The sequence below is a fragment of the Pecten maximus genome, chromosome 2 (assembly GCF_902652985.1).
Source record: "Pecten maximus chromosome 2, xPecMax1.1, whole genome shotgun sequence".
NCBI lineage: Eukaryota > Metazoa > Mollusca > Bivalvia > Pectinida > Pectinidae > Pecten > Pecten maximus.
In genome coordinates, this window is record NC_047016.1 from 42970926 (window position 1) to 42998422 (window position 27497).

Here is a 27497-nt window from a genome sequence, read left to right on the forward strand (position 1 = left end):
AGGTGGCATTGATTTAAGGATATTTGTAATGCACATGTCGGTGACATCTTGGATCGATCATATGTAAGTCTGGATCAATCAATAATACTATTTTTACAATACGATGTCCATGGCTTGGGTATATTGTACGTGTTGCGTATATAGGACCCACTTTCATTTCACCTATCGTGTTTCGGACCTCCTCGTGTATATGACCAATTATACTGGAATATATTCAGTGGGCGCTGATTTATAGATATCCATAATTCATTGATGGATATTTAAATTGATTTATGGATATCCATAATTCAGCTTGAATTATGCATATCCATAATTCATTTTTTAATGTTCATAAATCTCTTGCTAATTTCAAGACGAATTATTGATATCCGTACGTACATGTATTTATGGATATCCATAAATCGAATTATGGATATTATAATTAATTATGGATATTTATAATTATTTAGTCCCCTATAGGGGAGGTCCAAATACATATGTAGACTGTAACTAATTCTCAAGTCCGTGTGTGTGATATAAGGTACCCAATCATCACCAACTGGCCAGATAAGAATTAAGGTATGGAGTCGTGGGAAATAGCCTGAATTGAATTAAACTTTTCCTTCTGGTCCCCGTACCAATGTGGCACGTACAGATGTAGTGATCAATATTCTTAATGAGCGCAGACCAAGTTGTAGCGCGTTAGAGAGAATGGATAACATTGCAGATGGTCTTTTAAATGGAAAATTGAGAGAAATCTAAGGATGTAATCATATCTGGTTTCAATCGCAGTCAAGTCCCGCTTTGATCTTGTCAGAGACCTCTGATCTTGTGAGGTTGTTTTCTTATCAGCAAACACGAATCTGAAAAATGTGTCAAAAATCTAGACGTCTGTTGTTTATAGATTTTTTTCACAATAATTCTAATCAATTCGGCAGCCATTTTGAGAATGTTTATTTCTTTCCCTTCATGAAAAACCCAAATTTCACCTTTTCATTTTAGATTGATCACTTAAATCATCAGCTATACAGTAGTTAGTGGGTGGCCATCAAACTCTTTTTTGCTGTACAAGTTTGTATCGGTCAATAAAATGAAAATAATATAGAACAATGTGGCAAAATGATAAAATATCCCTCCAGTGTTTTCATGAAATATGATAAATACGTTACAGTACTTGAACGGTAATAATATTTCACTGTACAACGAAGGTATTTAATTTCCGGACTTAATCGGTTCGTTTATTGTAAATAAGTTCAATGTCAAGGTCGGTCTCGACAATCGGAGTTCCGGATGCTATCCCAGTTTTAATCGAAAATATCTGAGGATATTCGATTAGAAGCGATTGCACCACAAGTGGCAAAAGAGTTGTGCAATAATTTCAGAGGGCGTATAAATAGGCCTACAGAACAGTACAGAGAGACATTCCTTCCCAATATCTGGGGCGGACAACGCATCGAAGCCAGGGGCTAACTCTAACTTGTTTTCTCGGGGTTCTCTGTGAAATCTCCTTGGTGTTGAGACATCCACAAGTGTCCAAAGTCCATTTCACACCAACCAGGTCGACAGACGTACACGCATATCACAGACTAGTAACTTGTAAGTATTCCGGTGAACGGTTCCACATTGTCAAGTTTGTTCGAAGCCGTGGAGGAAGTGTCAAACTTACCTAGCCAAGAGAAGTTCTACCATATTATGTTCCATAACCCTCGCAGTATTTGTCATTATTTTAATACTGAGAACGGTTGTAAGTTTGGGACTAACTGTAAGTTTTCACACGCCAACATTCCATCTTCTAACCCAGCAAATATAAATAAAAATGAAACAGTAAAAGGAAATTTCGACAGCAACCCGCAGTCAACAGCCTTACAATCTCGTCTGCCAATTGACCATAGCCATTATGAAGAAACAGTAGAAAATACTGCTGCTCCTGCTTCTCCGACGTCACTACCTTCAAGTCACACAGGATCAAATTATAATGACGAATCTGTAAGAACCAAAGTTGCCCATTCGAGCATTCAAGTTTCTTCAGAAGAAGCTGAAGAAGATCATTCTCATAATGAAGGTGAAACAAAGCCTTGTTTTCAATACTCTAAATATGGACACTGCCGATTTGGTGCTAGATGTAGATTTAGTCATGCAAATAATTTGAAGAAATCTGGCCAAGATGGTAAGAAAAAAAGTACCAAACAGGTGAATGCACCTTCACCAAATATACACATAGCAGCAGAGTCCACACCGCCTGTGGTCAAACCTAATGGATCCGAGAAGAAAGCGAAGACTCCAGTGACATGTCGCTACTTTATCACTGGCCGATGTAGGAGTGGAGCTAAATGTAGGTTTTATCATCCACAAGGACATGAAAAGCTTGGTGGTATTTCAGCTTATGAAATTCCACAAGAGGATGAAACAACCAGACAGGAAATTTTGGGGAAGGGTGAATCAAGTCGTCCAAAAAATTCCAAAGTCTGAGTTGCCCCAAGACCAGCTTTTGTACCGCCAACATTAAGAAAAGAAATCAGGCGTGATAACATTGGCCAGGAAGTCATAAAAAAACTTCAGGCAACAGAACTTGAGCAGCTAAAGAAAAGATTCCCATCAGATAAGCTGGCAATCATAAAAGAATCAGATGATGGCGAGAATGTTTACTGTCTTAGCTTCAAACCAACTGATCCAGATTGGGTAAGTACTAATTTATTAATTGTAATACATCTTCATTTCAAATAATTTTAACCAATAAAAATACATTTCCCCGAATTATTCACAAACTTAAACTGTAGAGTATCATGAAGAACCGATGGATTGTAAAATGTACATAATATTAGTTTTTCTTTTGGATTAACATTTAATGTACAGTATCTTTATGTAAAAATTGATATAACTTCGTAATTTGAGGAAAAATGTACAGTAAAATGTTTTTTATTATTTTTTCAGCCATTCGATGTCAATGTGTATGACATTCAGCTGACATTTCCTTCTAACTACCCAGTTAAGGTAAATAAGCTTAATCAGTTGTGTTTTTGCAATGACATAAAAGTAAAATGATAACCTTTAAAGTAAAATAGCTAAAAAGATGTTTCATACATTCATCAAAAGTACTATAGATATGTAGTGTTTGACCTACATCATGAATGATTTGAGTACAATTGGACACTAAATTTCTTTTCAATATTCTGATATCATTATTAATTGTCAGAATAACAAATTAATTTTCAGATGTTCAAGGCAGAGTTACCAACTGACCAGGATCTTCCTGAAACTGTGAGAAGGTAAATATTTGAGTCTGTGGAAGCAATAAATACTGTGGTTGGATTGTTGAAAAGTTAATAATTAATAAAAAAAAATCTGAGACTTTAACCTAAATCATGACTAGAACATTAACCAGTCCAGTAATCGCTGGATCAACAAGGCAGAACAATAAACAATACAATCTCAATTCTCCTGACAATTGTAATATCTAAACAATAAGATATACAAATATTAGTAATATTAAGATATTCTTATTAATATATATCAATAGATTATTACCTCCGTTTGTAAACCAAATAATGGTTTATTGGCTTTGTTTACAGGTATATATCGGCATCTATCTGTGAGTGGTTGGACCATAAAGAAACTGAACTGGAGAGTCGTGGTGTCCTGGAGCTTACATTCCGTCCATTCATTCACTGGCTGGATAAAGATTTGGAGGAGATTGTTACAGAGGGCCTTAGACAGGTAAAAGAAAGCTCCTCTACCCCTACTCATAGTTGTATTCATATGATTTTGAGTCTGATCCAAAAAAAATAAAATGGCCTACAGACAGCCATCTTTGATTATGACTGGAACATTTTTATAGAACTTTCTTGTGAAGTACTAAGAGGAATTTTCTCAAACTTCATATATCCTAGTTTTATATTTTTTTATTTTGAGTTTGATACTGAAAAGAAAATGACCAACAGTTGAAATTAAGTAAATTAATATTTCTAATTCACAGAATGTTCTTCTTAGATCTCGCATAGATTTCCTATGTAGGTTCCCCTTGTTATCAATCATTTAAGTAGAGAAAAGATAAGTAACCAATGAAGATTATTCAATGGTGGGTGCCAAGATCCCTTTGGGATATCGTGTTAATCTGGAAAATTATAAATCCACATAAAAATGAAATGGATTAAATGTTATCTTATTGTGTTATAAACAGCTACAAAGAGAATTGATGGCAAAAGCTGCAGGGTTCGAGTTCATCCCAGCCAGTGTGTTGAGGGAGCGATTAAGGGGAAAGAACTCTACAGGCTCAGAGGAGGAGGAAAGTGAAGAGGACAGTGAGGAGGATAAAGAAATGGAGAATGTTGTTGTTTATAGGAAGAAAGACGAGGAGGAAGTCTATTGTGGTATGTTTTAAAATGACATTTATTAGATGCAACAGATATTAGATAATTCAGAGATGTTTAAATATTTTCAAATACATTCACAAAATACATGAATTCTGAAAATAAAGCAATGAATTGTATAAAATATATATACCCATGACTATTTTCTGCAGGTCCAGAGGCATTAAGTTCAGATGATGAAGAAGATGAAGATGACTTGAACATTGTCACAGGGAAGTTTGAGGAGGCCAATCTTAATGCTGAAAGAAAAGGAACAGAGATCCGACTCCGCAACTTAGTGATGAAGGAGACTGTCTCCACAATGACCTACACACAAATCAAGGTTGTTGTCCAGTGCTCCCGCTGTAAGAGTAACACTGACATCTTGACCCCTGTTGGAAGGGTCAATTTGATTCCATGTTTTAAGTGTCGTACTCAGATGTTGTTGACCTTCAGACCTGCCATCATGCATTCTTACTCCTCAATCATGGGCTACCTTGACCTTGAAGGATGTGTGCCGTTTGACCTCCTCCTACAGGACTCTGCATACAAACTAGGCTGTATGAACTGCAACAAGGAGACTAAAGTTGATGTGAGTAAAGATTTAGTATTTACTATTGAATGTTGCTAGATCTATCACTGATGTATTTTTGCTAAATTAATAGATTTGAAATTAAATTTTCACTCATTTTGTGTTAATTTGTGTTAAACGTTAAATCATAGGGCAAATGATTTATGGTATGAAGAAAGTGGGAATGTTTATAAGAGGATACAATTTTCTTTTTTTTTACAATACTATTACTCAGATTAATATCTAATTCAGGTCTAGTTGTAATTACATGAGCAATGTTTCACAAATCTGTGATGTATCCCTTGAAGTTTCAAAAGTTTGTTGAAAGAAAGACAAGTACTCATGATAATATATTTAAACCGGTATGAAAAATCCTGTGCTGTGAAATGGCTTTCCATTGTTTAATGTATATGTTTGTCCAAACAGAGTTTGTATCCTGGTCAGCCAATGGACAGTTGGTGTAAGTCATGCCACCAGAAACTCCGCGTTTCAGCAGAAGATGCCAAGTTTACACTACTGCTGCCTACAGTAGTGGAGACAGGTGTGTATAACAACCTATAACACCATAACATCTGGAAGTTCAATAAATACTGAATAGTCAGTGGTTTCCTGTTGAATATATAACACATGTGTATTTCTGAATTATAAATTTTGTGCAGAGTGTTAGGAAATTTGATACAGGAGCTTTAGTTAGTATAATGTGATACTAGTTTAGTGGGTTTTTTTCTGTAAAAGAGTTCTTTGACAAAAGAAAGACATTTTTAACATATATTTATTTTGAAATATTTCATTCACAGAAAATAGAAAAGTTCATGAGGTCAATGTGAAGAAAGTGAAAAGGATCGTCAAGGATCCTGTCATTAAGTTTGGGAACCCTCTACCTGACAATGGCACCTGTAAACACTACAAAAAGAGCTTTCGCTGGTTCAGGTATAAATAAATTATTATAATATGATATATATATTTCATATTAGCATCTAAACACAAGTAAAGCTGCATTTAAGATATTTCAAACATTTTGGTTTAATATTTCTGTATTCAGCATTTAATTTTTTATTCAATATATTTACATGAATATGTTTATATTTTCACTGTTCACCATAAAATATGGGTAGTGTTATTCTCGATTGAAAAACATTACTGCTTCATGTCGAGCACTGAGCAGGCTTTATATCAGTTTCATTTTCCCAATAGATTTCCCTGCTGTGGAAAGTGTTATGCCTGCGACCTATGTCATGAGGAGGGTGAGGATGGGCATGAGATGGTACTTGCCAATCGAATGATTTGTGGCTTTTGCTGTAGAGAACAACCATTTGCTTTGGAGAAACCCTGCATGTCTTGCGGTCACTCGATGACCAAGTCCACCACATCTCACTGGGAGGGTGGATTGGGCTGTCGTGACAAGATCCGTATGAGCAAGTAAGTTATCTACAAATAGTGATTTTGGTTGTCATTTAAAATATTGTTTTGCTGACAAAAGAATTATCACACAATTTTAGGCTCAGTTCAAATTAAGATTACATGTAGTTAACTACTTAAAAGTGTTTTTAATGTGCTAATAATAACTTTAATAAAGACTTGGAAAATTAAATAATGTCTACAAGGAGATTTATATATATATTTGAATCCTCAAGATTTGTATACGTAAGATATCAAGATAGAGAAATTTGAACATGTACAGGCACAATTTTATTTTGAATAATTTTGGAGAAGAAGTAAGGTTCCAGGCTGTTAAAAATGATTTCTGAATGTTGAGGATCTTGCAATTTAGATGGAACATGTTTTAAAGTGCTGAAATATGAAAAATATAAAAAGTGAATGTACTGGGCACAATTAAGACTTTCATTACTATTACTTCTTTTAACAGTCTATGCAAGGTTTAATAGAATAATTTCTTCTCCAGGAACGACTCCCAGAAATATGCGAATATGAACAAGACTACATCAAGGAAAGCTATTGAGAAACATCAACCAAATAAGAAGAAAAACACCAAACTGAGGCACTCTTCCAAATAGTCCACACTGCTGTTCAAATGGACACAGCAATATGCTTCATATATATAAATACTTATATCTGGACAGACAGGACACCAATTAAGTAGTCCTCATAGCTTTGCAAATGCACAAAGCGATATGCTACATATATATAGATACCTATATCTTGATGGACAGGATGTCCAATAACCAGTCCACATAGCTGTGCGAATGCACTGGATGTATCTGGATGGACAGGAGCCGAAATAAATTGTATGACTGTTCAATAGGTTATTCAGTAAAAGATTCAAAATTGTGTGAAATTGTTCATGTGTAATGTTCAGGGTCGTGTACCCTAGTTTGAGTATTTTTTGTGTTATGATCAGGATTTTAAATCCTAGTTCGAGTTTTTTTTGCATTAAACCATGTAAATGTTTGGCCCATATAAGGGGTTTATTGGATAATGTTAACAATCAGCTTGCTACATTAAAGTTCTCCATTATATAAGGTTGAGTCCTTGGTTTGAAACTTAATACCAAACCGTAAAAATTGGGTTCCTGGACTTTAGTTATTTCTTTTTAATTATTTATCTTCCATTTCTTATTTTTGTGCATCTTTCAATATTATCTGCGATTCTTATACATAATGGGATTACACAGGATTTTGTATTATTCTAGTTATTACCAGTTTAGATGTTCTTTGTTTTCTGTATTTGGATATTTATGTATAAAGCATAAGGTATATATTTTAGAATTTTTGTTGGCAAAGAGTACAGAATATAAGCAGGACAGACAGTCTAATATCTGTATAATATGTAGATTATTCATGATGTCAATTGGATTTGTCCATCATAATGTTAGGTCTCTGTATATGCAATATTTGAATAATGCTAAATCCCCATGTGGCTTTATGGGGTACATGTGTACAGTCTCTGTAATTCTGGGGGAGATTGACGTCTGTAAATTCCCTGGCTCCGCCCCCTAACACTGCTATAGTGGGGGCCTTGAGGAGGGGCCCTCAGAACCAGAGATGTTAGTATGACATGTTATATACAGTGTGGTTGCCGAAATACGGTGGTCACTTTGACATTTGATGGATATTCACGATAGGCAAGCATGTTGTTAGCTCACCTGGTCTGAAGGATATGGCACGGCATCCGGTGTCCATCCAACAACTTTTCAAAAAAACAATACTAGTCATGAACAAATCTGTGGATTTTGACCAAATTCTATCCAAAGCATTTTGACCAAATTCTGTCCAAAGCATTCCTGGCTAAAGGGCAACCAATTCTTTTTTATAAATGGTGGATCTGGACCACGAGAGGTCCAAGAGGTGGGCCCAATAGTGGAAATATAGCAAATTCTTCGAAATCCTTCTTATATAATGTAGTAATATCAGAATTTGGTCCATATTTGGTCAGAAGCCTCCTTTGGTGAAGGAAAATCAATTTTGTATGAATAGGCGCAGTCTTTTTATCAAAACTGAAACTTTCAAGTTTGCATGAATAAATGCGAGATCAAAGTCATCTAACATCCATTTGTACATGTATTACTTGGTATGAATTTGTATTTAAGTCCTGTACATATATAGGTACGTATTAATTTGTATTAAATTCTTGTACATGTATGATTATAGATGAATCAATGTTGAAGTGATTTGATTTTAATCATATACGTGTACAAGTACCTAATATTGATAAGCCATATTGTTTTTTTTGTTTTTTTTTTCAGTTTGAAATAGATACTGTATTTGGTTATGCTCTGATTATATTCATATATGTGTACATGAACCTAATATTGATGAGCCATATTGATTGTTATTTTTTTTTTTTTTTTGAGTTTGAAATAAATACTGTATTTGGTTAATCTTTAAAGTTTGTCTTTATAATTGTTTGTAGCTCACAAGGACACAGTCCATAGGAGCTATTGCTATACCCCTGGAGTCGCTGTCCTCCTTAGACAAACAGCAAGGTTACTTTTTTTATAAAACAGTGTTGTGTCAATACTAGGCAGGATACAGCTTTGATATTCCCGATGTGTGCCTAGTGGCAGGAACTTTCCTTTGGTACTTCATTTAAGGAGCTACTTACCTTGACTGTGACCTTTGAACTACCTTTTAAGAACTTTAACCTTGGTCACAGTATGTTAACTGTATGAGATACAGCTTTCATTTTTGACATGTGTGTTCCTGGTGAATTGGAACTACATTTGCAGGGCTTTTTCTGGGCTTTTTTGGGCCGTTAATGTGCCCCATTCCCAATTGAAATTATTTCGTATCTAAGCCAAATTCCCGAAATTTGCAGTTAACTCCTGAAAAAATCTTTCCCAATTCATCAATTTTCTTCCCAAAATTAGACTAAAAGGTCATTTCCAAAACCAGTGAGAAAAAGCCCTGATTTGTTTGACCTGTTGGCTGTTACACCTTGACTGTTACCGCTGACTTACCTGGTACTTCTAAACAATCTTTCACCTTGGCCACAGTAGGTTAGAACAAATGTAACTGTATGAGATAAGGCCATCATATTTGATGTGTGTTTCTTGTGACAAGACTTTTCCTTTGAAACTATATTCATGAACCTGCTGACCTTGACCATGACCTTTGACCTCCTTTTAAAAAACTAATTATGAATTTCAACCCACTCTGTGAGCTAATATGTTGCCTTCTGACAACTCTTGTTTGATATTGACATGATTATTGATATGGACTCCTGCTTTTTATCTGATTTAGCCTTTTCCCCATGATCATCAGATGGTGGACTATATCTATTCAAATGACCCTTTATCCATTCTCCATCTGTCTTCAATAATTTAACTATCATTGTTCCTTGAAGAGTACTAAAAACATTTATCAGAATACCTGCACAAGAAAGTTAGAAGTGGACTATACTGGGATCAGGATGTCCAGCTGTCTGTCAGTGTTGGGATTTTATCATACCAACTCTTCTTCAGTTTTTGTGGAATTTTTGTGGATGTACTCATCACACACTGGAGATGTGCATCTGGGCTTGTTGAAGTCTGTCGTCATGCACCAACTGTCAACTTTTCCTTTAAAACATTACTTCACCTGAACCCCTGAGCAGATTTCAACAGAATTGGTCAGAAATATCTTCAAAGGAAGGCCGGTTACTCTTGAATAAATGAGGCTTGGGTACAGAGGGGCAGGGCCGAAAAAGCAGAACTTAACTCCATGTTTGCTTTAAAACAGTACTCCTTAATGCCAGAGTGGATTACTGCCAAATTTAGTCTGAAACATCATTGGAGGAGGGCAATCATCATTTGTATCAATGAGGCTTGTTCTTTCCCTGGGGACAGATAGGTGGGGTCAAAAGAAGGGAACCTAGGAAATATTTTGATTTAAAATGTTGATTTTCCTACGTACATCCTAGAGTGGATTATTATTTAAGTTTGGTATAAAGTGGAGGGCTATCATTAATTAGCTCACTTCATCCCAAGCATTCATCTGCCTTCTGTTTGTCTGTATGGTGTCGTCAGCATATCCTTTGAATTGCTACTATTCCTGAATGAATGGGTGGATTGATAGGGGAAATAGAGTAAAATATTTTAAAAATTACTACTAATACTGAATGACTGAATGGATTTTGATGAACTTTTGTGTGAAGCCTTATTATTTTTTTATCAAATTTGGTGTGCGACATCACAGGGCCCGAGGGCGTGGCGCCTCTGGGACTGGAGGGGACTGGCCCAGTAGGGGAAATAGAGGTCAATCCTTAAAGTCAATACTAGGCCTGAACTAGCTGCGATAACGTAGCTCTGGACTATGGACGGACAATTTCTGAAAGATGGTCGTCAGAGCAGTGTAGGCAGGGTATGAATATTCGTTCTAGACCTGAACGACTGAATGTATTTCGATTAAATTTGGTCTGGAGAATCAATGGGTGAAGGAAATCAAACGTTGTTTCAATGGAGAGTATGGGTCCCAAGGGACCGCAGGGACAGGGACCCAATACGGGAAACAAAAATAAATACTTAAAAAAAAACTACTAGACCCGATCGAACGACTGGATGGGTTTTGACCATTTGATCTGGAGCATCAATGGGCAAATGAGATAATATCTTATATGAATGGATCGAGGGCTCACAAGGGCCGAGGTAGCGGGGCTCAATTACGAAAAAAGAAAACTTCAAATCTCTTCTTGTCCTAACGACTGGGTGAGTTTTGACCAAATTTGGTTTTGGGCATTGTTACGAAAGATCAAATGTATAAATGGAGGTTGTGATTACCCACCAGCTACAGGGAAGTGAATCCTCTAACCTTAATCATTATCATTTTGATCAAATTTGGTGTGAAATATCTTGGTGAAGGGAAAGCAATTTTGTAAAAGCAAAAAGCAATGGATCTGGCTTCCACTAGGTTGGAGAGCGGGACCCAAAAGGAATATATCCGAAATAGATACTTTAAAGTGACCTTTTTTATGGTCTGAAGGATTACTGGATTACGGAGACATAATACTGTGTAAATAGAGTGACGGTCTCACCAGGATAGGAGGGGTGAGGCTCAAAAGGGAAATGCTTTTTAATTTTTCTTCGTCTGTATGGATACAGATATTTTTATCCCCAATAGTAAGAGGGCGGGCCTAAAAATGAAATTCAAAATCGGTTATCAATGTTGTGTGCTTTTTCAACTTAATCTGCTTTGCATCTTCTTCGGAACCAGAAAGCTTGATGTTAGTTTAATGGGATATGAAACACTCATAATATATCCCGAGAAAAAGGTTTCCAATCGAAGTCATACTTACGTTTGAGGTAAGCTTGTAAGAGTTATACCCCCTGTGAGCGCCGATACATGTTAGAACGACGGAGGTCTTCCTTTTATATAGTAAAAAGGACCGCAATAATGTATTGAATTGTCTTTATTTCCATGGTAAGGTCATGTTTTTATAATCTTATATTTATTTATCCTGTCCAGGCAAGAAAGGTTATATAATTACATTCATGACAAAATGTTTTTTTTAAATAGTCAGATTTTCATATTTTATTTTGGTGAAACAAAAATATATGTCCCTGCTTACATGAAGGTTAAGTTTTTTTCAACTAAAATAGGATTTTCACTGTAACCAATAAAACCTTCCGGGAGAATAGTGGCTTATTTCATCCTTATTTTTAAAATAATCGTCTTTTTGTGAGAAGAAAACCCCATGTTTTCTCCAAAAAGTCTATGCATTGAGAAAATTAGCATATAAAGGCATAGTTTTTTTTTGTAACAAAGTAAATGGTGGCGCAAACATCACTCATGTCAACTTTCATGACCTTCATCATTTCCTGACCGTGTCGTGTCCCCGTAAGGGAAATGTTGACAGCAATACATGGTATACAGAGGCAGATCACAAAACAGGAGCAGTATTAGTAATGTAACATATATAGAGTGCTTTTCCATAATCACTGAAATATCAAGGTAAGTTATGCATGTCCATTGGGCCTCTTGTTGCAGCAGGAATGCGAGGTTCTTTATCTTATCAATTGGTGGTAGTTTTTTCCTTATTTGCAGGCAGAATCTTGTCTTTCAACTGTTCTCATTTATTTATTTTTATTTTAAATAGTGTAGCCATCGCTCCAACAAGGTTAGATCTAGAGGATTCATAAAAAAGTTGCCAGAGAAGTTCAGCTAGCTGAGGCAGAACATCGATGTGGGACAAAATGGGTGTTTTTGGAAAAATACCTATCGCATTTATATCTGTATAATAAATTATGTAAGGAAATTGTTGTGTCATGCCAGATATATTTTGGCTGGACCAAACTGAACGGTGACAGGGAAGTCCATGTTTTCATTTGATAAATTGTAGTAATGCGCTTCGGCTCTACTCCAGGCATCGATCTGTCATAATGTCCAATTCCGATGTAAGGGCTAGAGGAAACTCGGGCTATTTTTATCGTGGACAATTGTAATCAAGGGGGATTGGGAATCTGGACATGTCCGATATCTTGGTGACTGTTCTAATTTTGATTTCGATCAGAAAAACAAAATGGTCGAAACACATTTATCTCGGATTTCAACACTGGAAGGTTGTTACCATCACTTGGTAAAGTCTGAATTAGCGAGGTCAAAAGGGCCTGCTCACCTCTTTATCAAAACAATGTTTTTAACAAGCACGCGTCAGTAATTTTGAAAAGTTTAACGCGTTTATCTATTAATCAAAACAAATGACATTCTAATATATTAATGACAGCAAGATATCTCAGATGGATCTTGGTATTGACCATGCTGTGTATGATATTTGTAATAATTTCTTCTTTTTTTTCCCCTTTACTCTAACCATCTTTGTATATCCAGTCATTCTAAAAATTAAGGAGGAACCATGCAGATATATGGACGAAATGAAAACTGTTCATTTTTTGAGAAAAACAAATAACACATTACGCATACGTACCCCCACTCTAGACCCATAGGCCTATCTAACGATGGCAAATTCATCTCGATATTTTTTATATACCGGAGTGTATACACATTATAGTCTTGTGCGCTTTATTAGGTTAGTGTATATATATCTTTAATTATTATTTAACTCCTAGTATTGTGTCAAGGGAAATATCAGTTAAATGTGCAAATTAACAGATATCATGCAAGAATGTAAAATATAATCTGTCGAAACCAGATATTCATGGTTAGTAAATGGCAATATATGAAATACAGTGTATGAAGGTTTGCATCAAAATATTGTGACCGGTTCAAACCACAAACAAGTGTCAATACACTATTTACAGTTTATTTACAGACATTTAGTACATATCCACATTCACCGGAGTGCGCACATCAACAAGTCAAAACATCAAAACATACAAAACTTCGTACTATATGGTCACCAAATCAGAGACTCCATGACATGTATGTACATCTTAAATAGAAACACCAGCTCACCAAAACATCATTGTCTCCCACTCTCAAGCCACCTAAAAACCTATTAATCTAAAATTTACTAAATCAACTGGGTCTTAGTCACAACAGGGCTGTTTAAATTGACCTCTAGTGACCTAAACTCTCCCCTTACCCTGCCCCAGCGTTGACAGACACATACAAGCCAGGATACTTGAGCTGGACTTGTTTGGTTTGTTTTCAGATAAAACAATATGGCCTTAAAACTAATTAATTCCAAATCTGTACTTCGTCACTCTCACAATATATAGGATGAAAATGAGATGATATACAATGTACATAACAATTAATTATTTACAACAGATAACTAAAAAGACAATCGTGATCAGTTGGTGAGGTGGATATATCTGTTTCACATTCTCGAAATTATTAAAAGAATGGAAGCCTACGAAATGTTCATTTTGATTGTTGTTTGCCAAGTGAAATTAAGGATCAGAATGGACAGGTTATATTAAGAAGAAATCATATATTTGAAATACTAATCACTTGAACATATTTCCCAATATGTCTCTGCTGGAATTTTGAATTTGAAGTCAAAATCACATGAAATATATATATACATGTATATAAGGAAGACAACTGTATGACTCGTGCCCTGACCAGGCCTCGAACTCACGATCTACGGCACCCAATCGCCTAAGCCAGAAATACCCGCAGCTTATAGCGCTGCGCCACCTCGGCATTCTTAAAAAAGAACGTTTCAATGGTATATAATTTAATTTTGTATGAAACACGCATTTTCATTGGCTAAAATAATTTTGTTATACATGTACCTCCATAACAAAATTTTTGACGTTGCGAAATGTAACGTCATTTTTGATTGGCTGATGACGTTGCGTAATAATTTATCACAGAAAAGAGTTCGCCAAAGAAAGTGAAATATCTTGGTGTGTATAAGACGAAATTAAATTATAAGAATTAACATTAATTATTTTTTTCTGTTATACAGTCATAACATAAAAAACTGGAGTGTACTCTCTTCATAAACCGCTAATGTTCGGTTATTGTGATCAAGAACTGGACTGAGAAATATAACCATATATGGTAGCCACATTCACCAATACGCCACCTACTGTCTGTTTCAATGAAATATGGCTGCCCCCATTGCCTTACGCTTCAAATAATTTACTTGCAAAAACATCTTCGTTTTATATAGTAGTTTTACCGAAAAGGTTGAAATGTATTCAGTAGGTGTTTTCAAGATGCATACGATTTGAGAAATGCATAACGCTAGCGAAATGGGAAGACTAAATGAACCTGAACTTTGCGAATAACTCCAGGTCAATATATTTATGTAAACAACTATTGCGCAGGCGCATTCGTCTCCGGATGTTCAGAAAGTTTTGCTCCTCTGCGTTCTTTCCAAAACGGCTGACATTATAGCATAGGTCTGCAAATTTGTCCGCGATTTACTTAAATGTGTAATATATATATTCTAGAATGTTACATCATTATCAACTAGGTGTGTATTTCTATAATTTAGAGAAAGAAATATATCAATGACGGCATACGAGACGATACATTGTATCATACTATACTGTAGTTACTGTACATGTTTGCGAGAAAGAACTGTACATATGTATAGGCTTACAATTAGGTGGCATTTGTGGTCAGGGTGACTGGTCATAGCGTTAAAATTGTCATCGATTTCCATATACCATTTTCCTTTGACGAAAATGACCCAATAAATCAAATGCAAATGATAATATCTTGCTATGTGCACGGGATTGCTTGTTGTAGGCGATACTTGGAACGTATTTACTGTTGTAAGGGAGGTAACTACAAGATTACGGAAATCAAAAATAAACCAATTTGATTGGTCGATTCTTCCTTCACTTTGGCATGGGGTTTACAATCGAAGTGACAGATAACTACGGCAATATTCAGATGATATCAACAATAACATTTTTGGATACGTGTGGTTGGCAGTTGTTATCATGTTTAAAATGAACAATTATATAGCTTGTTTTTATTTCGGCAAAGACGAGAATATTTACTGAAACCAGAGACTTGTATGTGATATACAAGTCTCTGCTGAAACGGACCACACGTGAAGCAGACTTGGAAATACCGAAACGAAGAAAAATCGGGCTTAATTATAATATAAATTGGCATTATTTTCAGAGGATTGACCAAAATATATGTTCTGCAATGCCTGATTGTATCATATTTAAAATATTAGAGGTTTATTTGACCGAATTTTAAATTAATTATTCATTTGCGAATCGCGGCCCGATTGTCGTTAGAGTTGAATTACCGAAATGGCCGATAGTCGACCCAAAATCGATATTTTTACGAGAATTTTTTTTTCTTTTACCTGAAAGTATTTTGAAATAATTTGCAAAATACCGAATTCACGACCAAATTTTCGATTGCGACGAACTTCTGTGACGGTGTTAAGTTCATGTTAAGTTATATCTGATTAAAATCAGCTGTTACATGGCTACGTTTACTATGCACTACGTCTACTAGGTATTTTTTTTAAAGACGGAAATCCGGATTATCTAAAAACAAATGCAAAAATACTTGTGATATTCACTTAATTTGATATTCAGTCGTTAATTGTTATCTGTAGTTTGATAACTTCTGATATATTGTGATTTATACTCTATATAATATTGCTGTGGAACTTGTGTTATTTTTCAAACAAATTCATTTTAATAATTTGTTAATTTAGAATTTTCATCAAGTCATAATCAAGACTTGAAATTCTCACTACACCATACTTCAAACACAGAGTAATCGATGAATTGATAAACTGAAAATTGAAGTCAAGCAAATGAGTTAATATTTACCTTAAATATTTTTTCAATATACAACAAATGTTCAGATGACTATTTGTGCCATGCTGTTACAAGATTTCAGTTACAATTCTAAAATTGAATTAGTATGTAAATATATGTTATCCTGTCAATATCCACAAAGCGAGTGTAGTCTACTGTACTCAAAGCCATGTCAGTAGATAGCGGTACATATACTTACTGCTTACATCTAGTTTGTTTTTTTTTTTCAGTTTGAAATAGATACTGTATTTGGTTATGCTCTGATTATATTCATATATTGTGTACATGAACCTAATATTGATGAGCCATATTTATTGTTATTTTTTTTTTTTTTTTGTGTTTGAAATAAATACTGTATTTGGTTAATCTTTAAAGTTTGTCTTTATAATTGTTTGTAGCTCACAAGGACACAGTCCATAGGAGCTATTGCTGTACCCCTGGAGTCGCTGTCCTCCTTAGACAAACAGCAAGGTTACTTTTTTTATAAAACAGTGTTGTGTCAATACTAGGCAGGATACAGCTTTGATATTCCCGATGTGTGCCTAGTGGCAGGAACTTTCCTTTGGTACTTCATTTAAGGAGCTACTTACCTTGACTGTGACCTTTGAACTACCTTTTAGGAACTTTAACCTTGGTCACAGTATGTTAACTGTATGAGATACAGCTTTCATTTATGACATGTGTGTTCCTGGTGAATTGGAACTACATTTGCAGGGCTTTTTCTGGGCTTTTTGGGCCGTTAATGTGCCCCATTCCCAATTGAAATTATTTCGTATCTAAGCCAAATTCCCGAAATTTGCAGTTAACTCCTGAAAAAATCTTTCCCAATTCACCAATTTTCTTCCCAAAATGAGACTAAAAGGTCATTTCCAAAACCAGTGAGAAAAAGCCCTGATTTGTTTGACCTGTTGGCTGTTACACCTTGACTGTTACCGCTGACTTACCTGGTACTTCTAAACAATCTTTCACCTTGGCCACAGTAGGTTAGAACAAATGTAACTGTATGAGATAAGGCCATCATATTTGATGTGTGTTTCTTGTGACAAGACTTTTCCTTTGAAACTACATTCATGAACCTGCTGACCTTGACCATGACCTTTGACCTCCTTTTAAAAAAACTGATTATGAATTTCAACCCACTCTGTGAGCTAATATGTTGCCTTCTGACAACTCTTGTTTGATATTGACATGATTATTGATATGGACTCCTGCTTTTTATCTGATTTAGCCTTTTTCCCATGATCATCAGATGGTGGACTATATCTATTCAAATGACCCTTTATCCATTCTCCATCTGTCTTCAATAATTTAACTATCATTGTTCCTTGAAGAGTACTAAAAACATTTATCAGAATACCTGCACAAGAAAGTTAGAAGTGGACTATACTGGGATCAGGATGTCCAGCTGTCTGTCAGTGTTGGGATTTTATCATACCAACTCTTCTTCAGTTTTTGTGGAATTTTTGTGGATGTACTCATCACACACTGGAGATGTGCATCTGGGCTTGTTGAAGTCTGTCGTCATGCACCAACTGTCAACTTTTCCTTTAAAACATTACTTCACCTGAACCCCTGAGCAGATTTCAACAGAATTTGGTCAGAAATATCTTCAAAGGAAGGCGTGTTACTCTTGAATAAATGAGGCTTGGGTACAGAGGGGCAGGGCCAAAAAGCAGAACTTAACTCCATGTTTGCTTTAAAACAGTACTCCTTAATGCCAGAGTGGATTACTGCCAAATTTAGTCTGAAACATCATTGGAGGAGGGCAATCATCATTTGTATCAATGAGGCTTGTTCTTTCCCTGGGGACAGATAGGTGGGGTCAAAAGAAGGGAACCTAGGAAATATTTTGATATAAAATGTTGATTTTCCTACGTACATTCTAGAGTGGATTATTATTTAAGTTTGGTATAAAGTGGAGGGCTATCATTAATTAGCTCACTTCATCCCAAGCATTCATCTGCCTTCTGTTTGTCTGTATGGTGTCGTCAGCATATCCTTTGAATTGCTACTATTCCTGAATGAATGGGTGGATTGATAGGGGAAATAGAGTAAAATATTTTATAAATTACTACTAATACTGAATGACTGAATGGATTTTGATGAACTTTTGTGTGAAGCCTTATTATTTTTTTATCAAATTTGGTGTGCGACATCACTGGGCCCGAGGGCGTGGCGCCTCTGGGACTGGAGGGGACTGGCCCAGTAGAGGTCAATCCTTAAAGTCACTACTAGGCCTGAACTAGCTGCGATAACGTAGCTCTGGACGACGGACGGACAATTTCTGAAAGATGGTCGTCAGAGCAGTGTAGGCAGGGTATGAATATTCGTTCTAGACCTGAACGACTGAATGTATTTCGATTAAATTTGGTCTGGAGAATCAATGGGTGAAGGAAATCAAACGTTGTTTCAATGGAGAGTATGGGTCCCAAGGGACCGCAGGGACAGGGACCCAATACGGGAAACAAAAATAAATACTTAAAAAAAAACTACTAGACCCGATCGAACGACTGGATGGGTTTTGACCATTTGATCTGGAGCATCAATGGGCAAATGAGATAATATCTTATATGAATGGATCGAGGGCTCACAAGGGCCGAGATAGCGGGGCTCAATTACGAAAAAAGAAAACTTCAAATCTCTTCTTGTCCTAAACGACTGGGTGAGTTTTGACCAAATTTGGTTTTGGGCATTGTTACGAAAAATCAAATGTATAAATGGAGGTTGTGATTACCCACCAGCTACAGGGAAGTGAATCCTCTAACCTTAATCATTATCATTTTGATCAAATTTGGTGTGAAATATCTTGGTGAAGGGAAAGCTATTTTGTAAAAGCAAAAAGCAATGGATCTGGCTTCCACTAGGTTGGAGAGCGGGACCCAAAAGGAATATCCGAAATAGATACTTTAAAGTGACCTTTTTTATGGTCTGAAGGATTACTGGATTACGGAGACATAATACTGTGTAAATAGAGTGACGGTCTCACCAGGATAGGAGGGGTGAGGCTCAAAAGGGAAATGCTTTTAAATTTTTCTTCGTCTGTATGGATACAGATATTTTTATCCCCAATAGTAAGAGGGCGGGCCTAAAAATGAAATTCAAAATCGGTTATCAATGTTGTGTGCTTTTTCAACTTAATCTGCTTTGCATCTTCTTCGGAACCAGAAAGCTTGATGTTAGTTTAATGGGATATGAAACACTCATAATATATCCCGAGAAAAAGGTTTCCAATCGAAGTCATACTTACGTTTGAGGTAAGCTTGTAAGAGTTATACCCCCTGTGAGCGCCGATACATGTTAGAACGATGGAGGTCTTCCTTTTATATAGTAAAAAGGACCGCAATAATGTGTTGAATTGTCTTTATTTCCATGGTAAGGTCATGTTTTTATAATCTAATATTTATTTATCCTGTCCAGGCAAGAAAGGTTATATAATTACATTCATGACAAAATGTTTTTTTAAATCGTCAGATTTTCATATTTTATTTTGGTGAAACAAAAATATATGTCCCTGCTTACATGTAGGTTAAGTTTTTTCAACTAAAATAGGATTTTCACTGTAACCAATAAAACATTCCGGGAGAATAATGGCTTATTTCATCCTTATTTTAAAAATAATCGCCTTTTTGTGGAAAAAAAAAAATTTTCTCCAAAAAGTCTATGCATTGAGAAAATTAGCATATAAAGGCATAGTTTTTTTTTTGTAACAAAGTAAATGGTGGCGCAAACATCACTCATGTCAACTTTCGTGACCTTCATCATTTCCTGACCGTGTCGTGTCCCCGTAAGGAAAGTGTTGACAGCAATACATGTATACAGAGACAGATCACAAAACAGAAACAGTATTAGTAATGTAACATATATAGAGTGCTTTTCCATAATCACTGAAATATCAAGGTAAGTTATGCATGTCCATTGGGCCTCTTGTTGCAGCAGGAATGTGAGGTTCTTTATCTTTATCAATTGGTGGTAGTTTTTTCCTTATTTGCAGGCAGAATCTTGTCTTTCAACTGTTCTCATTTTTTATTTTAAATAGTGTAGCCATCGCTCCAACAAGGTTAGATCTAGAGGATTCATAAAAAAGTTGCCAGAGAAGTTCAGCTAGCTGAGGCAGAACATCGATGTGGGACAAAATGGGTGTTTTTGGAAAAATAACCATCGCGTTTATATCTGTATAATAAATTATGTAAGGAAATTGTTGTGTCATGCCAGATATATTTTGGCTGGACCAAACTGAACGGTGACAGGGAAGTCCATGTTTTCATTTAATAAATTGTAGTAATGCGCTTCGGCTCTACTCCAGGCATCGATCTGTCATAATGTCCAATTCCGTTGTAAGGGCTAGAGGAAACTCAGGCTATTTTTATCGTGGACAATTGTAATCAAGGTGGATTGGGAAGCTGGGCATGTCCGATATCTTGGTGACTGTTCTAATTTTGATTTCGATCAGAAAAACAAAATGGTCGAAACACATTTATCTCGGATTTCAACACTGGAAGGTTGTTACCATCACTTGGAAAACTCGGAATTAGCGAGGTCAAAAGGGCCTGCTCACCTCTTTATCAAAACAATATTTTTAACAAGCACGCGTCAGTAATTTTGAAATGTTTAACGCGTTTATCTATTAATCAAAACAAATGACATTCTAATATATTAATGATAGCAAGATATCTAAGATGGATCTTGGTATTGACCATGCTGTGTATGATATTTGTAATAATTTCTTCTTTTTTCCCCTTTACTCTAACCATCTTTGTATATCCAGCAGTCATTCTAAAAATTAAGGAGGAACCATGCAGATATATGGACGAAATGAAAACTGTTCATTTTCTGAGAAAACAAATAACACATTACGCATACGTACCCCCACTCTAGACCCATAGGCCTATCTAACGATGGCAAATTCATCTCGATATTTTTTATATACCGGAGTGTAAACACATTATAGTCTTGTGCGCTTTATTAAGTTAGTGTATATATATCTTTAATTATTATTTAACTCCTAGTATTGTTGTCAAGGGAAATATCAGTTAAATGTGCAAATTAACAGATATCATGCAAGAATGTAAAATATAATCTGTCGAAACCAGATAATCATGGTTAGTAAATGGCAATATATGAAATACAGTGTATGAAGGTTTGCATCAAAATATTGTGACCGGTTCAAACCACAAACAAGTGTCAATACACTATTTACAGTTTATTTACAGACATTTAGTACATATCCACATTCACCGGAGTGCGCACATCAACAAGTCAAAACATCAGAACATCAAAACATACAAAACTTCGTACTATATGGTCACCAAATCAGAGACTCCATGACATGTATGTACACCTTAAATAGAAACACCAGCTCACCAAAACATCATTGTCTCCCACTCTCAAGCCACCTAAAAACCTATTAATCTAAAATTTACTAAATCAACTGGGTCTTGGTCACACCAGGGCTGTTTAAATTGACCTCTAGTGACCTAAACTCTCCCCTTACTCTGCCCCAGCGTTGACAGACACATACAAACCAGGATACTTGAGCTGGACTTGTTTGGTTTGTTTTCAGATAAAAACAATATGGCCTTAAAACTAATTAATTCCAAATCTGTACTTCGTCACTCTCACAATATATAGGATGAAAATGAGATGATATATACAATGTACATAACAATTAATTATTTACAACAGATAACTAAAAAGACAATCATGATCAGTTGGTGAGGTGGATATATCTGTTTCACATTCTCGAAATTATTAAAAGAATGGAAGCCTACGAAATGTTCATTTTGATTGTTGTTTGCCAAGTGAAATTAAGGATCAGAATGGACAGGTTATATTAAGAAGAAATCATATATTTGAAATACTAATCACTTGAACATATTTCCCAATATGTCTCTGCTGGAATTTTGAATTTGAAGTCAAAATCACATGAAATATATATATACATGTATATAAGGAAGACAACTTTATGACTCGTGCCCTGACCAGGCCTCGAACTCACGATCTACGGCACCCAATCGCCTAAGCCAGAAATACCCGCAGCTTATAGCGCTGCGCCACCTCGGCATTCTTAAAAAAGAACGTTTCAATGGTATATATTTAAAACAAGAAATACCTTTTAAAAAAGATAAACGGCATAGTTCAAATGCTGTTGTTTATAATATAAAGCTGCTGGTGAAATAAATGAACGAACTAATGTGTTTCAGCACAGATAACAAAATGATATCAGTTTGAATCATTTTGGTGATAATACCATGCGCGTAGCCAAGTTGAAATGAGGGGTGAATGAGTTAAGTTAAGTGTTTGGACAATTTAAGTCCGTCATTTAACGATGTCCGAATAGTTACGTTGTCCTGTTTTCTTGAAACGACGAGCCTTGTACAGCATTTAGAATGATAATTTGTGTTGACTTTACCTAATTTTGCACGCTTGGAACACGTTTACATGATGTCCGAATATGTGTTCAATAACCATACGTACATTACCATAGTCCATTGGGCAAAGCAATACCTTTCCTGTGGGAAGGGCTGTAAAAGAAAGAAATCAAGACCAAACGCCTGAGATCAACCTTGTATTTAAGTCGCGTTACCGTAACACGACGTTTTGGGATGATCATTGCGACAATGGGTGATGTTTTCATGACGATATGTGTAGGTAAAATACACATATATCTAAAGATACAGTTGTAGTTATAAAAGTTCGATTCCAGTAGGGTCGAATTGAATTTAATATAAATGAAACTTTCAATTGTACCGGTGGTCATAACATAGCACGACATTTGTTCTAGAGTCAAGTTAAAAGTTGGAATTATAACGATCATCATTATACTCAGTGAGGGGTTGATTGACGAGGAGTAATGTCCTTGTTCCGGTTATAGCCAAACCTAGGACACTCTCTCAGATAGGGGTCAGAGTTCAGAAGCCTAACTTTTTTTTTTTAAGTTTGATATAGGAAAACCACACTTGGTCTCGTTTGGAGACGTTAATCCCACTATTTAGCAGCCTTCATATATAAGGCAAAACATTCGTGGCAGCGTTGGTGTGCAAACCTGATGATTTAAAAATACATTAATTTACTAATTTCATTGAAGATCAGACAAAGGGTACATATATAATATCAGAATCTGTACATTTGAAAATTAGATTTCTGTGTGTATCTGCGTTCAGAAAGCTGTGTTTCATTTTATTCAATAGAATTCTTAAGCATACGTATAGTAACGTTCACCTAACGTTTGAAAGCAAACGATTTCCTTAAAAGTATTGATTCATTTCTGCATCTTATCAACTGTCATGTAGTGAGGAAAATTCCAATAGTGAATTTTGTACTCTATGCGCATATATAACGCCGGACCTGTTCTTTTGGTTAATGTTTTATAATTCATTTTAAGATTAACAGTAACAAATATGTAAATCAGACTTCACCCAGGTTTCCGGTTGTTAGTAGTCCTTTATAGCAAAGGCACCAAAGGGAGGATGGTGGGCTAGATCAAACCCCAGAAAAAATTTAAACGTGACTATGCCCAAATTTTATATCATATTTAAATGAGCAATTTAAATATGTAAATGAGATATTATCTCTAATTTTCACAATTCGTTCATTCACTAAATGTACGCTTAACAGTAGATGATAAAGGCGCTTATTTTAATTGAGAAAGTATCAGAAATTTTTTTCAACAAGTTTCATGCAATTTGTGTGAAAAAAGAACATACATATTTCAAAAAAAAAAAATTTCGTTGTGTATAATTATTATAATGGAATGAGTCAATTTATAATTTAATGTTGTATTGTGTTTCGCATATCATCACGATAACATATCCTATATAAGACAATACATTTTTAAAGCCACATACTCCCGAACAACCTAAAATTCTAGTTGCACACGTGTATTAATGGCAATCCAAGATGCTCATTCACGCTCTCCCAACATTAAAATGACCACTGGCTAGCAATTCTAATTAGTAATTCTAATAAAGCTACTTAGGCCTACCACAAAACTATTTGTCTTTATTAAGTATTTAGATATACATGTATATCCCAAATATATAAGATTATTTGTATCAATATCTTATAAAATCTCTCTCTCTCTCTCTTCTTCCCCCTCCCACTCCCCCTCTCTTCCCCTTTCTCTCCGTCACTCTCTCCGTCTCCCTCCCCTTCTGTCTCTCTCTCTCTTTCTCTCTATTTCTTATAAAATTTGATTGTAAATATGTAAATAAAACTGCCATCATGTAAATTTTCTCTCAATGTAAAATTGTATCGGGAGAGGGCTTAATATAAGTTGGAAAACTTGTGCCCAATCCCTTTGTAATAGATTGTAAATTACAAATAAAATATGTTTAAATCAAAGCTACATAGTTTAAATTCATAGACATATTTAAAAACTAATATGTATCGTATAAAATAAAAATCTGTATTGTATAAACAAATATGTATTGTAAAAGGGAATGGTATGAGAGATAAACAGAGGAGATTTAGGATTTAGGAGAGCTTAGCAAATAATTTGCTAAATTTTGAAGGTAACGTTAGCTATATATCATTAGTGGGTTTGACTAGAACCATCACTTATAGGGACAGCATTCATATTTTGCCTATAGATAATCTCATATAAATAACAGAGCTTTTTGTTTCATCGTTTTTTGTTTTTGTTGAAAACTGATGTGTACGCAACTGCGTTTTTGCCTTTAAGCAGCTACGCGCCTGTCTGCTCATGTGAACGTTGAAATAATGTTCTACCCCCGTATGGAGCCCCAACCAGTCAGTATATCCGGATCTCGATCTATCGGACCGGATGTGTTGATGTTATGAAAGCGAGGTCATTTCTACTTTCTTATTGACTTGTAGGGCAGCACATGTAACACCGATGTTAGGTAATTTCTTCGGTTGTAAACTTAATCTGGATGTACCAGCCTACGTATGCGAGTTTAACGTTACATGTGAGTAAACCAGTAGCCCGAGATATTACTAACACTACCACAGGAATCTGACACTTCTTATGTGAAACATTACATAAACGTCCGATTCCTGTGATCCAATATCACATGTGTCTACGGCCGGTAAGTATTGCCAAATACTGCATTCTTTCTATAAACTAGTTTCTATAACTAAAACTGCTAATGGCCGTAAATCTGAACGTATGATACATATATAGTTATAATTCTTATTTGATTAAATCTGGGAAAGTTATTTTTCTCTGTTATGTAAAAAAATTACATCACATCGTCAGGACCCCCAACCCCCTTTTTTTGGAGCAGGATTTTTTTTTATATGGACCCTGACCCCTCATCAAAAACACATTTGGCTGTATAATACCTGTGTATTAAATTCGGCTTGCTCCTACTGCGCTCGCATCATCACTAAATTACTGGACCCCCCCCCCTTTCGAAAATCCAGGATCCACCCCTGCAACATATACCGGATGAGTTGCTAAAAATGTTGCTTTCTCTAACAAAGTATAAAGCTGTTTTCTGTATGTGAACAAATTGTGGGGCACATGTGGATCCCAGAATTTGTTTTTTCAATCGGTGCCCCATAAAAAACAAATTTCCTGCATGATTTGATTTGCTCTTACAATTTTGTATTTTACAGATGCCAGCTATAGGTGTACCAAGAGTCCTATGATACCCATTGAAATCTGATCACCAAGGTTGTTAATGATAGTTACTGATAATTGGTCCTGGTTCAGATTTCGGACTATTAATTGGACCTGGTTCAGACTTCGGACTATTCATTAGATTTTATATAATGACTACCACACAGGGAGTTCGGATACGTGCCCTTTATAAAGCCATTTTGAAGCTTCACCGAGGCTTGCCCCAGAATTTCAAGGCCATTGGAGACCAATATGTGAAGGATGAATTCAAAAGACACAAAAACATAACAACAGCAGAAGCAGAAGTGTTTGTAGCCGAATGGACGGTAAGCATGATTTATCGTAACACATTCACCAGCACATAACCATGGAAATGTTGTACACTTAGAAACACCTTGAAAGTCAGAGAGAAAAAATAAGAAAAAATAATGTACCATATTGATATTACTCAGCTTATTCTAATATTCTTTGAAGGTTTTGGGGCAATAATGTGCTAGTTTTGATATATTTTATGATATCTAGTAATATTAAATAAAAAAAAGTTGTACGGTTTTCATTTCTACTGTAGTTAAATATCTTTCCATGTATATGATATATTTTAATGTGATGCTTATGTTTATAGCATGGAACTTTTGTTGGTTATTTTCTAGGATGACAGATGAGTTGAAATCATATAACTTTTTTTGTTTCTTTGGATTTACATAAAATATATATAAAAGTTGTAGACTTCCAACTTAGCTGAAACTTGTAAAATATTTAAAGTTTAAAAAGAATGTACCTTTTGTAAATTTAAAATCCTAAATTTTCTCTTGTTTCAGAAGTATTATTTGATGATAGGAAAGCAACTCTCTCAGAGAAAACAGAAACAGACTATAGGTGTGAACATGTCTCCAGAACTGTTGGACTGCTTTAGTAATGAACAAATTGTCCAGTTAATGGAGCTAAAGACAGAGACTGTTAAACCTGCACCAGATGACAGCTAACATCATGTGTATCAAAAGTCTAGAGTCATCATATAGTCTTGTTGTCAAAATACCTTCACTCCCAGATAATTGAGTGTTCGAGTGATACGGGCATACAAAGTGGACATTTAGTTAACTTACTTGTATCTGTAGACTGCACATTGGGGCGACATGGCTATAATCAGCTATGCTGTTACTTGTCTTTAAATATGGTTAATGTGACACAAATATTGGCTTATGGAGGCTGGAAGGTTGTTTTATGTAGTTTTGTAATAAAGTATTTTCCAATTTCTTTATTGATTTCGTGCGTGGTATTAAATATATGTATCATATTCATACTTGACTCAGTTTGTAGACACATTGTATATTTGAATCTTAATCCTGATGACCCTTCAACTATACCCTCTTAACA

The 27497-nt window shown here is 35.4% G+C and overlaps 2 protein-coding genes across 4 annotated transcripts; both read left to right on the top strand.

Annotated features, from left to right (window-relative positions):
- Nucleotides 1-1265: 1265 nt before the first annotated feature.
- LOC117322166 (succinate dehydrogenase assembly factor 3, mitochondrial-like) lies at nt 1266-27377 on the top strand. 3 transcript variants are annotated; one of them, XM_033876938.1, is made up of 3 exons: nt 1266-1575; nt 26120-26449; nt 26942-27377. In XM_033876938.1, the coding sequence occupies exons 2-3, from the start codon at nt 26276-26278 to the stop codon at nt 27104-27106; spliced, it is 339 nt and encodes a 112-aa protein (XP_033732829.1). In that variant the 5' UTR covers nt 1266-1575; nt 26120-26275; the 3' UTR covers nt 27107-27377. The 3 variants fall into 3 exon arrangements, with proteins under 3 accessions (XP_033732829.1, XP_033732828.1, XP_033732830.1); XM_033876937.1 differs by lacking the exon at nt 1266-1575 and adding an exon at nt 25317-25467; XM_033876939.1 differs by lacking the exon at nt 1266-1575 and adding an exon at nt 25318-25587.
- On the top strand, nt 1672-8735 carry LOC117343204. Its single transcript, XM_033905546.1, has 11 exons — nt 1672-2311; nt 2450-2658; nt 2911-2970; nt 3193-3245; nt 3549-3693; nt 4157-4346; nt 4499-4917; nt 5323-5437; nt 5694-5826; nt 6091-6315; nt 6800-8735. The coding sequence occupies exons 1-11, from the start codon at nt 1672-1674 to the stop codon at nt 6909-6911; spliced, it is 2301 nt and encodes a 766-aa protein (XP_033761437.1). The 3' UTR covers nt 6912-8735.
- Nucleotides 27378-27497: the final 120 nt, after the last annotated feature.

Coding starts and splice junctions, on each gene's coding strand:
- LOC117322166 (XM_033876938.1), top strand. CDS start 26,276: ATGACTACCACACAGGGAGTTCGGATACGTGCCCTTTATAAAGCCATT. Junction 26,450..26,941: donor TGTTTGTAGCCGAATGGACG/GTAAGCATGATT, acceptor CTCTTGTTTCAG/AAGTATTATTTGATGATAGG.
- LOC117343204 (XM_033905546.1), top strand. CDS start 1,672: ATGTTCCATAACCCTCGCAGTATTTGTCATTATTTTAATACTGAGAAC. Junction 3,246..3,548: donor CTTCCTGAAACTGTGAGAAG/GTAAATATTTGA, acceptor CTTTGTTTACAG/GTATATATCGGCATCTATCT. Junction 5,438..5,693: donor GCCTACAGTAGTGGAGACAG/GTGTGTATAACA, acceptor TTTCATTCACAG/AAAATAGAAAAGTTCATGAG.